At 41.9% G+C, this 14,072-nt stretch overlaps 1 protein-coding gene and 1 pseudogene across 3 annotated transcripts in view; one reads left to right on the top strand and one right to left on the bottom strand.

Moving 5' to 3' along the window:
• Nucleotides 1–92: 92 nt before the first annotated feature.
• The window catches only part of AKAP8L (A-kinase anchoring protein 8 like), a 29,809-nt gene continuing 15,829 nt past the window's right edge, over nt 93–14,072 (bottom strand). For all 3 annotated transcript variants that reach the window (XM_019736859.3, XM_019736857.3, XM_019736860.3), the window contains 3 exons: nt 13,901–14,031; nt 590–685; nt 93–467 (listed from right to left, as the gene is read on the bottom strand). In XM_019736859.3, the coding sequence (XP_019592418.3) occupies nt 150–467; nt 590–685; nt 13,901–14,031 (545 nt within the window). In that variant the 3' untranslated portion in view covers nt 93–149. The remainder of the gene's footprint in view (nt 468–589; nt 686–13,900; nt 14,032–14,072) is intronic.
• On the top strand, nt 6,683–7,522 carry LOC141572777 (large ribosomal subunit protein eL27 pseudogene; annotated as a pseudogene).

Raw genomic sequence — 14,072 nt, 5'->3', positions numbered from 1 at the left:
GCGTCTCCCGGGTCGGGCGCACAGGCGCCCCCAGCCCCTCAGCGAGGTCCCGGCTCCCTCCCGCGCCAACCACGGACTAAAAAGCCAGACGGTGGAATGGGAATAACTTTATTAGACTCGACTTCCAGCCTAGGCCGCGCGGGCCCGAGTCATGGGGCGCCCCCGCCGCCCTCCTCCTCCTCGTCGTCGGCCTCCACGTCGAGGCCCGGGATGCCGCGGATCTGGCGCTCCAACGCTCCGCCCAGCAGGGGCACAGCCTCCTCGTCTTCCTCGGGGGGAGGCGGTGGCGGCGGTGGAGACGCATCCACAGGGGCCGGCTCTGGGGGCACGGGGGGTTGCGCTGGTGCGCCCTCGGCACCCTCCGCGCCCCCTGCCGCATCGACCAGCGCCCCCTCTTCTAGGGCGCCGCCCTCGCCCTCCTCCTGTTCCTTCTCCTCCTCGGGGCTGTCAGTGAAAGGGTTCTCGCCCTGCGGAAGGGGCGAGGATGCTGAAAGGAGGGCAGATCCCCGGGGCTGAGGGGCAAAAACCGGTCTGAACGGCCCAAGGCACCGGCCTCCCCAAGGAAACGGGCCAGGAGCCCCTGCCTCACCTTCAGGTAGCGCTCCAGCTTCTTGCTGATGAGTTTGTTGTTGAGGATGCTGCGGGCCACCATGAGCGAGGACTTCTTGGACTGCTCCATCATGAGCTGCGGGCAGGGCAGGCGGGGCTGGAGACGGTGCTCTGGGCACCAAAAGAAGCCCTACCCTGCCACATTGGTGGGGCCCTGCCGCACCGAACACACACACCTCGCCCTCCACCTCCACCCCCACTCCACTAGATTGTGTAGGTCTGTAAGGTAGTGTACCTTGGGTACAAGCGTGGGGCCACCTTATAAGCATGGAGCCACAACCTGATTTCATCATTGCTCAAATGCTGTGTCCTTCCGCACCATACTTACTGGTTAAAAGACATGTCTTTACAGCTTATTGCGGAAACCTGATTTACTCGTATAAAAACTTGCAACAAGCAAACATTAAAAAACCTACTAAAAGCCAAATGTGCAATTCATAACAAGGAGCCAGCTGCCCTAATAAGCACAGAACTCTTTAGGATTAACAGGAAGGATATAAAAGCAGAAATACAAATGTCAAACAGTATATTTCAGTGATACACATTCTCTTAATGCATAGGAATCCCAGGATGAAGAATTACTCCCAAGTGGCAAGGTTGAACAAAGGCACTGCTACCCTGCTGGCAAGAGGTTCAACTGTTACATTTTCTGGAAAGCAGTTTGCTGGAACATATCAAGACTAAAAACTTGGGGCCAGCCCAGTGGCTCAGGTGGTTGGAGCGCGGTGCTCCAAAAGTAGAGGTTGCAGGTTCAATTCCCACATGGGCCAGTGAGCTGTGCCCTCTACAGCTAAGATTGTGAACAATAGCTCTCCCTGGAGCTGGGCTGTGGTGAGCGGCCAGAGTTTGGCGTGAGCTGCAGTGGGCTATCGTGCTCCCTTTAAGAGCTGCCGTGAGCTGTTGTGAGCGGCCGACGGGCGACTGGTGAACAACTGCCTCAGCCGGGGGGAGCACAAGGCTCATAACACCAGCATGGGCCAGGAAGCTGTGACCTACACAACCAGACTGAAAAACAACAGCTTGAACCGGAGTGGGGTGGGGAGGCGGTGGGGAAGCAGAAGAAGGGGGAAAAAACAACCTAAAAATTTGAGTAATTCCATCCTGGAATCTATCCTAAGTTTTAGAATTGGAAATGTGTTTGCACAGTGGTCGCAGTAGAGAAAAACTGGAAAGCACCTAAACGTTCTTCAGTAGAGTGGTTAAATGGATCATACATTCCAAAGAATACCATGCAATCCTTAAAATAAGGCTCATCTCTCCCCTTGCACGATAATAAAGATATGTGATAGTCTATAACTGCCAGAGCCTTTTCTCTAGGACTTACACCCACATGGCAGGTGATTTCCTCAGTAGTCAGAGTACAGGCAAATTTCACTTTTGTCATTACGAAGGTAATAAGCATGTATAAAGCCATAGCAGAAAGGAAACAATAAAGCCACTTTTGTTGGGAGGGGGGAAGACCACCTCCAAGACCCCTACTGGACCCCAGACAAATCTTTACACCACAGTTCAAAAAGCCACCTCACTTGCTGTTTCTACTCCCTTTCCCAACCTTCACCTTTTTCTCTTTACACATTTTTCTCTACCACTTGGGGAAAATATTAATAGACCTCATGCTCAAAAGGAAACAAGTTAAAGGTGCACAATTAGGGTCCTACTGCAGATGGTTCCGCCCCAACTCCTCCTCACTTGCCAACACATTATCCTTCGTCCTGGAGGAGCACAGATGGACACAGAGTGTTTCCAAATGGAGGCACATTTACATTGTGTCGACATTTTTGTTGTAATAACCAAACACCACCAGAATAAACTTAAATACTTCTACGCTGGTGCTTTTAATTCTAACAAGTTCCCCAAAAGATGAGTGCCTCTGCAAAAAAGTTATGAGCCATGCTTCCTCCACCTGTATTACAACAAGGTACTTGTCCCCTGCCTCCCCCTCGGTATCAGATGTTACCAATGTGGAATCTTTTTGCTGTGTCCCATGGCATGTCCCTGCCCACCAGCAAATCCTAGTGCTCTGATATGCACACTGGGCCACCTACCCAGTGTTTCTAAGCGGCCATCACCTCCATGGCCTCTGGGTTTCCCCACTTGCTCAGGAAGGCTTCCTTTAACATCAAGGTAAACAAATAATAATCTAAATTTTGTTCTTTTGTTTTTTACATTTGAAATTTCTGTAATTTAAATACATGGTCTGAGGTAGAAGCCAACTTTCCTTTCCAGAAATTTGTAAGACCAACCAGTTTACCTCATTGAACTGAAAAGAAGTCCACATCCCCTTACCGACAAAACTGAAATCGAAAAGGAAAAGTTTTCCACTAAAACTCATTTGGTGGCAAAACATGAGCTGACATTGTTTGTGTACTATCTTTATTTATCCTACTTATAGAAATGGCTTAAAGAATTACTGATGGTTCAACTATAAGGCACTTTCCCAGGTCCTACTGGGGACATTAGTGATCAATCGTACCATGTGGCTGCTCTGAAATCCTAAAATTAATTCAAAAACATCTGGCCCCAGGGTTTCAGGTAAGAGACCCATACTGACTTTGACAAATACGAAGTTCCAAAACATACTGGGATCTTTCACTAGACTTTATTCTGATTCCAGTTTTCCTACTGTACCAGTATCACTTGTTACATTTTAATTGCACTGGCTTTGCAGTAAATTATATCTACTAAAGCAAGGCCCTGAAATCACTACTGCTTTTTGTATCATTTTCTTGGCTATTGTTAGACTTACCTCTACAAACAAAACTTTAAAGTAATTTCAGCCCGCCCCCTCCCTGAGATTTCGACTGCAATTGCACTGTCTACATTAATGTGGGGAGAACTGTTTTTCGTTTCGTTTTGCTATTAATTCTCCCACCTAAGAACACAGTATGTTCCTCCATTCATTGAGGTCTTGTTTCATGTCTTGGAAGTTTAAGAGCCCATAACTTTCTTAAATCTACATTCCTAGTTATTTCATACATTTTATGGTTATTCTGCATATAGACTTTCTCCCCCATTTATGTTTCTAACTGGTTATTACAAGAGTGGAGAAAAACTAGTACTTTTTCTGTGTTATCTTGAATCCCAACCCCCTTACCAAATTCCATGAATTCTAAGAACGTTTTGCTGGAATCATTCAGCTTTTCTAAGAATATAATCATATTATTTGCATATGCATTCATTTCCAGTATTTTATACTGACAATGTTGTTTATTTCTTATTGAAACATCCATGTATTCCAGAAGCAAACTTTTATAGTGTATCACACATTTGAAATCACTACTAAACTGATCATTACTAATCTACAACTGCATTTTTATCAGATTTTTGGAATTAAAGTTAAAAAGGCTTTCTAAAGGGGGCAGACCGGTGGCTCAGTTGGTTAGAGTGCAAGCTCTTGGCAACGGGACTGCCAGTTCGATTCCCACATTGGGCCAGCAAGCTGTGCCCTCCGCAATTAGAATGAAGTCAATGAGCTGCCACTCAGCTCCCAGGTGGCCAGATGGCTCAGTTGGTTGGAACGCGTCCTCTCAACCACAAGGTTGCCGGTTTGACTCCCGCAAGGGATGGTGCAACTAACAACAACAATTGGACCTGGAGCTGAGCTGCACCCTCCACAACTAAGATTGAAAGAACAACTTGACTTGGAAAAGTCCTGGAAGTACCCAATAAAAAAAAAAAAAAAGGCTTCCTAAAAACAAATTCGAGGACAGACTTCCAGCATGGTAGCCTGAGCAGCTCTGTGGACCTGCTCCCTAGTGAAATGGATGAAAACTATTAAAAACAAACAAACGACTATTTTAAAGTCTCTGGAAATTGTCCTAAGGACATACAGCAAACGAAATATTTAGTAAGGAAAAGCTACTAAAACTCAGTAAAAAGAGTGTGAGTTGTAGTGGTTAAAACATGATCTGTTGCTTCCCTGCCTTGCAGCTCGGAGTGATGGAAACTCTTCTATAGACAGTGCTGCCAAGAACACAGCCCTCCTTCTCGTCCCTGCTCATCACAGTTGAGGGCTCTATCTTCCCAACATCTAGTTTCGTGCTGCCGAGGCTAAGTTCTGGGCACAGTTCCTCTGAGAGGTGGGGACTTCCCTCCTCTATTGAGCCCCCATTCATAGAATGGTGGCTTGACCTTGGGCATGGCATGCTGAAAATACTGGCTTGTTCATAAAGCAGAGGTTCTATGCAGGGAGAGGCAAACCAAACCAAGAAGACCATAGGTTACTACTGCCTCCCCACCCATCTCTTATAAAGCAGCAGGGTCACTCAGAGAGATGTGCTCCATTGTCCCCACCCCAAGCTCCAAAGCCTAGGCTCAAAGATTTTGTGCAGGAAGAAAAGAAGGCCTCAAAACACTGAGCTCTCCAATTTCTTCCTAAAGGAACTTACTCCATTTGCAAGAGTTCCTGGAAGTGTAAGACTAAGCGCTCTGTCAAAACAGCAGAGTGTGGAGAAAAGCAATTAAAATGAGAGGGGTAGATGCGACAGCAATATAAACTAAACCACTGGCTAGCTAGGTTACCAGAGAGAACCAGTAAAACAGAGAGCTAAGAACCTCCCTAGGTTCAGAATAAATCTCATCAAACAATGACCTTAAAAATACAATCCCTGTAAAGAAGCCCAAATTTAATTCGATCAGACTGAAGAGCAATTGAGTGCCTCAAGGCATTAATGAAAACAATAGAGCCATCAGCCAACAATTCGTGGAGGTTAACAGCTGAGTTGTAGTCTGGGAGAGAGCCAGTGAAAGGCAGTGCTGTCAAAACCACTGTCATCCCAGGGTGGCTGTGCGCTTGCCCATGGCTGTCTCCTCCAAGACTCAGTATCAGAGGCTTCACATTGTCAGGAAGAAAAAAGACTTCGCTAAAATAATTTGACTAGTCACTAAACAAAGAGACAAGCAAATACAATAAGACTTGAGGGGTAGGAAGAGGAAAAGGCATGATGACACTGTCTCATCAAATAGAGATATCAATAAAGAAATTATACAAAGAAAAATCTTGGAGCTAAGAAATACAACAGAAATGAAAATTTCACTAGAGGGGCTCAACAGTAGATTTGAACTGGCAGAAGAATTAGTGAATTTGTAGATCGACAGAGATCACACAATATGAAAAACACAGAGAAAAAGAATGAAGAAAAATGAATAGCCAGGCTGACAACCTTGGACACCATTAAATGACCGATTATGCATAATGGAAGCACCAGAAGAGAAGGGAAAGGAGCAGAAAAAAATGTCTGAAGAAATAATGGCTAAAAACTTCACAAATCTGATGCAAAACTTTTTAATTTACACATCCAAGAAGCTCAACAAACTCCAAATACATAAACACAAATGTATCTCACATTTGAATCACTACTACTTTGATAATGATAATATTTTACTTAGCACTTTTATTCTTTAATAATAAACTAATCTACATTTTGGTATTATCCTTATCAGGTTTTTGGAATTAAGGTTAAAAAGGCTTCCTAAAAATGAATTCAAGGACAGACTTTCTGAATGGCAGCCTGACCAGCTCTGCAGAGATCCACAAAGCCAAAAACAAGGGTAAAATCTTGAAAAGCAGCAAGAGAAAAATGAATCATCACTTTTTACAAGGGAACCCCAATAAGATTAAAAACTGACTTCTCAGGGGAAATGCGGCCAGAAGACAGTGGAATAACATATTTAAAATGCTCAAAGAAAAAACTGTCAACCAAGAATCCTATCCCAACCAAGCTATCTTTTTAAAAATGAAGGTGAAATAAAGACATATGGCAATCAAGGACTGAGAGAATTTGCTGCTAGCAGACTGTACAAGAAATACCAGAGGAAGTTCAAGATGAAAGCAAGTGATAGCAGACAGTAATGTGAATCCACATGGAAGAACAATAAAGGTAATTATATAATTATAAGATACTATACTATAAATGCATATTTCTTTTCCTATCTTCTCAACTGATTTAAAAAGCAGTTGTATAAAACAATATATATGTAATTGTATTGTTTGGCCTATAACATACAGAAATGTAATGTATTTGCCAATAACAGGACAAAGAACTGGGGGTGAGTAAAGCTGAATCGGGCTAATATGGAAGTGACTACAGATGGTAACTCAAATCCACAGGAAGAATCCAAATGAAGAAATCCGGAAGGAGAAATAAGAAGGCTAATATCACAAAAACTAGAAATATGTAATTGTTCTTCTGTCAGCTTCCTTAAAAGACAAAAAATTATATAAAGTGACAATTATACTATATTATATTACTGGATTTGTAACATATATGGATGTAATACTTTGTATCACAATAACACAAAAACCTTCTAGCAGAGAGAGCTACAGAGGAGTAACTTAATCTCAATGAAATTAAGTTATTATATCTGAAGGAGATTTTGAGAAGTTAGTATGTATAAGGTAAGGTTTAGAGAAACCACTAAGAAAATAATGCCCAAAAATGTAGTATTAAAAAATCATTAAAGAAATTATAATGTTACACTAAAAAATACCTAATAGTATAAAAGAAAGCAGGCGGAAGAGAGGTTATTTCCTTTCTGCTGTAAGTCTGAGCGGCTGCTGTCGAAATGGGCAAGTTTATGAACCCAGGAAGGTGGTGCTGGTCCTGGCCGGACACTACTCCAGATACAAAGCAGTCACCATGAAGAACATTGATGATGGCACCTCAGCCTGCCCCTACAGCCATGCTCTGGTGGCAGGAATTGACTGCTATGCCCGAAAAGTGACAGCTGTCATGGGCAAGAAGAAAACTGCTAAGAGGTCCAGGATGAAACCTTTTGTGAAAGTTTATAACTGCAATCACCTCATGGCCACAAGGTACTCTGTGGACAAGACCCAGCGGGAGGCCGAGTCAAGTTCGAAGCGAGGTACAAGACCAGCAAGAACAAATGGTTCTTCAAGAAGCTGTGGTTTTAAATGTTTTTTTTGCTTCAGTCATTAAAAATCAAATGAATGAACGAACGGAAATAAAGAAAGAAAGAGGTAAAGTGGGACTAGAAGAACAACAGAGGTAAATCCAACAGTATCTATAACATGATGTGTGAATGGATTAATAATCCAGTCAAAAGGTAGAGATTGTCAAACTGGATTTAAAAAAAAACAAGATCAAACTATATGCTGTCCGTAGCATATATTATTATACATTCAATAGATTCAAAGATGAGTAAATGTAAAGTAAAAGAATTGAAAAAGATATACAAACATCAACTATAAGAAAGCTGAACTGAGTATACAAATATCCAACAAAATAGCATATAAAACAAAAAAAGTTTCTATGATTGAAAGGGACATTTTATAATGATAAAAGGGCCAATCCAGTAGGAGGACACAATTATCAATTATAGATGCACCTAACAGAGCACTGAAATACATAAAATAAAAATTGACAGAAATGAAGGCAGAAACAGTTGGTCATTCAACAATAACAGTTGGAGATTTCGATATCCCACTTTCATTAATGTATAGAACAACTTGGCAGAAGATCAACAAGGAAATAAAAGGCTTGAACAATAATAGGTGTAACAGATACAGAACACTCCACCCAATAACAGCAGAATATACATTTTTCTCAAGTGTACAGGGAACATTCTCCAAGATAGACCATATGCCAGGCCATACAACAAGCCTCAGTAAATTAAAACGAAGTGAAATAATACAATGTATGTTTTCTGAACACATAGGATAAAATTTGAAGTCAGTAATAGAAAGGAATTAGGGAAGTTCACAAATTTGTGGAAATTACATGACACTCATAAACAACTAATGGGTCTAAGAAAAAATCAGACAGAAATTAGAAAATAACTTGAGATGAATAAAAATGAGGACATACCAGAAATTATGGTATACAGTGAAAGCAGTATTCAGAGGAAAACTGATAGCTATAAATGCCTACATTAAGAAGATTGCAGGGGTGGCTCAGTTGGTTAGAGCATGGTGCTAATAACACCAAGGTTGCTGGTTCGATCCCTGCATGGGCCACTGTGAGCTGCGCCTTCCTTAAAAAAAAAAAAAAAGATTGCAAACCAATTACCTAGAAAAAGAACAGTAAATTTAACCTAAAGGCAAGCAGAAGAAAGGAAATAATAAAGATTAGAGTGGAAATTAATGAAGTCTGGAAAAGAAAAACAAAAGGCAGGGGTGGGGGGAAATCAATGAAACCAAAAGTGTATTCTTTTTAAAAATCAACAAAATTAACAAACCTTTGGCAAGATTGACCAAGAAAAAAAAGAAGGCTCAAATTGCTAGAAATGAAAGAAAGGGACTACTGACCTTGCAGAAATAAAAAGGACTACAAACAAATGTATGCTAATAAATTAGGTAACTTAGATGAAATGGACACATTTCTAAAAAGATAAAAACTACTGAAACAGACTCAAGAAGAAATAGAAAATCTAAATAGACCAATAACAAGTAAAGAAATTGAATTAATAATCAAAAAAAAAAGGCAACCCACAAAGAACAGCCCAGGTCCAGATGCCTTCACAGGCCAATTCTACCAAACTCTTAAAGAATTAATACCAATTCTTTACTCTTCTAAAAAAAAACAGAATTGGAGGGAAAAACTTCTGAACTCATTCTTGAAGGCCAGTATCACATTGATACCCAAAGTAAAGATATCAACAAAAACTATTAACCAATTATCTCTTATGAATAAAGATGAAAAATTCTCAACAAAATACTAGCAAACCCAATCCAACAACATATAAAATGAATCATATACTATGACCAAGCAGTATTTATCCCAAGGATGCAAGGATGATTTAACACCCAAAATCAATTAATGTAACACACCACACCAATACAATAAAAAACAAAACCACATGATCATCTCAACAGATGCAGAAAAACATTTGGCAAAATCCAATACCCTTTCAGGGTAAAAACATTCAACAAACTAGGAACAGAAAGGAATTCATCAATCAGGCACAGGGCATCTATTAAAAATGCACAGCTAACATCATACGAGGTGTGATAAAAAATAGTGTTTCAATTTTTAAAAATTTATTACAGTAAAAGACACATTGCTCTTACTCCCCCTCAAAATACTCCCCCTCGCTATGAACACACTTATCCCATCATTCTTGCCACTTTCTGAAGTAGTTCTGGACGTCCTCTTTTATTGAGTGTCTTTAGTTGCACTGTCATGGCTGCCTCGATGTCCTGAATCGATTCAAAATATTTACCTTTCATGCTCATTTTGACTTTGGGGAAGAGCCAGAAGTGACATGGTGCCAGATCCAGTGAATAAGGTGAATGAGGACACAATGTAATGCTTTTATTTGACAGAAATTACTGTACCAGAAGTGAAGCGTGACACACAGCCTTTTTGTGGTGATCACAAATTACGGTGAATGCTGCTGCAGAGTGCCACTCAACAGAAAGGCAGGGATCTTCAATAGGGAAGCGGCATATCGAACCTTAGTAACAGTGTGTGACAAGTTTCGACTTGTTCAGTGCTGTCAGTCGGGTGTGAGCCACGGTTGAGAGGTGTGTTTTAAAGTGTGCCCTAAATCATCATCCATCATGATAACACTCTGTGTCACACATCGCTTCTGGTACATGGCAATTTCTGTCAAATAAAAACATTACAGTGTGTCCTCATCCACCTTATTCACCAGATCTGGCACCTTGTGACTTCTGGCCCTTCCCCAAAGTCAAAATGATTCAGGACATTGAGGTAGCCATGACAGCACACTAAAGACAGTCAAGAAAGAGGACTTCCAGAACTGCTTCAGAAAGTGGCAAGAACAATGGGATAAGAGTGTTTGACGTGAGGAGGAGTGTTTTGAGGAGGATTAATGTGTCTTTTATTGTAATACATTTTTTCCTATTTAAACATTCACTGTATTGTTTGATCATACCTCGTAATGGTGAAAGACTGTTGCTCACCCCACCAAATCAGGAAAAAGGGAAAGATGTCTGCTCTCATTTCTCTTCAACACTGTGCTGAATGTTCTAGCCAGGGCAATTAGTCAAGAAAAAGGAAAGGCATCCAGATTGTAAAGGAAGCAGTTAAACTATCCCTATTTGCAGATGACTCATCTTGTACATAGGAAATCCTAAGGAATCCACTAAAAAACTATTAGAATTAATAAACAAATTCAGTAAGGTGGTAGAATACACAATCAATATACAAAAATCAATTATATTTCTATACACATGCAAAGAACAACCCGAAAATGGAATTAACTCCATTTACAGCAGTATCAAAAAGAATAAAATACTGAGGAATAAATTTAACAACAGAAGTTATTAAAAACTTATACTCTTGAAAACTACAAAACATTGATGAAAGAAATTAAAGAAGATCTAAATATACGGAAAGACATTCCTTATTCACGGATTACAAGACAATATTGCTGAGATGGCAATACTCCCCAACTTGATCTAGAAATTGAATACAATCCTATCAGAATACCAGCTGACTTCTTTGTTGATACTGACAAACTGACCCTAAAACTCAGGGAAACTCAGGGATCACAGAATAGCCAAAACAATTTAGAAAAAGAGGAACAAAGTTGAAAGATTCACACTTTCCGATTCTAAATCTTACTATAAAGCTGCAGTGTGGTACTGGCATGCGGATAACTATATAGATTAGTAGAGTAGAATTGAGAGTTCAGAAATAAACCCATGTAGAAACTGACTTCTGACAAAGCTGTCACAACTGTCCAATGGGGAAAGCATCGTTTCAACAAATGGTTTTGGGACAACTGAATATCCACCTGGAATAGAATGAAATTGGACCCTTACCTCACACCATATACAAAAATTAACTGAAATGGATCAAAGATCCAAATCATAGGAGCTAAAACTAAAACTCTTATAGGGGTAAATTTTTGTGATCTTGGATTTGGTGATGGTTTCTTAGATATGATACCCTAAGCACAAGCAACAAAAGAAACAAATAGATAAATGGGACTTCATCAAAATTAAACTTTCGTGCTGCAAGACACATCAAGAAGAAAAATCAACCCACAGAATGAGTGAGAATATTTGCAAATCATGTCTGATACGGGACTTGTATCTAGAATATATAAAGGACACTTAATTCAGAAAGACCAAACAATTGAAAAATGAACAAAGGATCTGAACAGGAATCTCCAACTCCAAGGAAGACCAAAGGTTAAAAACAACAACAACACTATGAAAAGACGTTCAACATCATTAGTCAGTTATCAGGGAAATGCAAATGAAAAACAGAATTAATACCACTTCACAGCCACTAGCACGGCTAGAATCAAAGTCAAGTAACAAGTGCTGGTGAGATGTGGATAAATCAGAACCCTCATACATTGCTGGCAGGAATATAGAATGGTGCAGCAGTCTGGCAGTTCTTCAAGAAGTTGAAGAGTTACACTATTTAACTCAGGCATTTCACTCCTAGATACATACCCCAGAGAAATGAAAACATGTCCACACAAATGTTTGTAACAACATTCATAATAGCCAAAAGGTGGAAAACATCCAAATGCCCAAATCAATGAAAAGACAAACCAAATGTGATGTACCCGTACAAGACACTATTTTCAGGCCATACAAAGGAATAAAGTTCAGATACACACAACAATGTGCAGCAACCTTGAAAACACTACGGCGAAGTGGACGAAGACCACGTATTATGGGATTGCTGTGATATGAAATGCCCAGAATAAGCTAATATAGAGACAGATATTAGATTAGTGTTTGCCTAAGGCTGGGGGAGCACTGGTGTTTGGGGAGTGATGGATAAAGGGTATGGGCCTCTTTGAGGTGATGAAAATGTTCTATGATTGAGTGTGGGGATGGCTGCATAACTGTGACTATATTAAAAACTACTGCATTGTAGACCTTAAATGGGTAAATTGTATGGAATGTGAATTATATCTCAATAAAGCTGTTACCAAAAATCATAATGATTAGAAGCTTTTCACTAATTGCCACAGTCTAGTATTTTAAAACACATGGTATTTAAATTGTATTCAAACTATCTCCATGAACGAACTACTTCTGGTGCCTTCTCAAGTATCTTTCTAAGTAATTGTACTAGTTGTTATGGCTCTTTTTCTTTCTTTATCCTTTTCACTTATTTTAAGGTCAATTTTGAGTTTGTCTTTCACTAACTATCACTCACTTCACCTCGATTTTCCAAAAGTTACTGCCAACCACTGCCCATCCCCTGCAATCTGCCTTCTCCCTACCCCTTATTAGCTCCCAACCCAAGAACCTGGCCTTCGCTGGATCCCTACAGCTTCTCTGCTGCCAAAGCCAAGGGACGTCTTCCTCGTCTTCCCAACGATCAGTGGCATACGCCAATCCTGAATCTCCTCAGCCACCCAAGCCAGACCCTCAACCCCATCCCAGCTGAGAATCACTGTGCTGAGAAAGACCAGAGATGAGTCTGATGGGCCTGGGAAAAGGCTGATACATGCTATTTCCCACACTCCCCGTCGCTGCTATTACTGCTCACAAATCCTTTCAGCCTCCTCCAGGGTGACAGCAGCCAAGCTTCTCTCTAGCGCAGACTGGGTCCTCTCAGCTCACTCCCTGCTACACAGCCCCTCCACCCCACTCTCTACCGGCTGCCTCCAACCGGGCATGTCATCCATGCAACCAAAACATACCTGCTCTGGCTTCTGAGCTAGGCATGGGGGATACACTGGGAAATAAGAAGTTTGTTCCATTTCTTACCAAGCTTAATCCGTTTCCTGTACCGTATACTACCCTCCCCTTCTTAGCACTACTATCCACCAGGTACTCAAGCCAGAAATCGGTGGGATCGCAGTCTCCTGGTCACTCCCTCACGCCGACCTCCGTTCGCTTCCTTAAACAGCTCTTCTCTCCCGCCCTTCTCTTCATTCCCAGGGTGGAGGCACACTGGGCCTGACACCGCGGCAGCCCTGCATGGCCCCGCCTCCCTCCCACACCAGGCCTGAGATCTCTAACAGCAGCTCTAATGCTGGTAGTCCCCCACTTACCAACTGCGCTGCCTACAGGAGCAAGCCCAGACCCCTCAGTGCCCCCGCTAGCAGCACATGCCCCATATGCTTCTCCGTTTGGTTTCTGAACTGAATTGGGCTACTGGCCCCTATGCACACGGAGGGGCCCACATCCCATAGCCCACTGCTCCTTAAGGGCCACCCTCTCCCAGGCAGAGTCCCCATTTCCTGCCCCTCTCTCTGCAGCTACGCTGACTGCACCGGGCTGGAAATGCCCGTATCTGCCTGTTCCCCACACCCCCGCACCCCTCACCAGGAGGCATATAAATCCAGGCCCTCCCCACAGGATGGTGGAAGGGCACTGGTGGCCACTCACCCTGCGGTTCCGGTTGTGATCCATGGTTTTGAGGTGCTTCTGGATGATCCCAAACTGCATGGGAATGAAGAGGTCACAGGCCGCGCAGTGGGCTGCCTCCACCTTCTTCACGAAATGTTCCATGGCAATTTCTGTAGGGAAGTAGGAGGGAGTTGCCGCTGGTCCCAGGTGC

This window comes from Rhinolophus sinicus, chromosome 15 (genome assembly GCF_057876585.1).
Source record: "Rhinolophus sinicus isolate RSI-liver-muscle chromosome 15, RSI-T2T, whole genome shotgun sequence".
NCBI classification, from domain to species: domain Eukaryota; kingdom Metazoa; phylum Chordata; class Mammalia; order Chiroptera; family Rhinolophidae; genus Rhinolophus; species Rhinolophus sinicus.
Note: the sequence above shows the minus strand (reverse complement) of the source record. Positions and strands in the feature narration are given on the sequence as shown.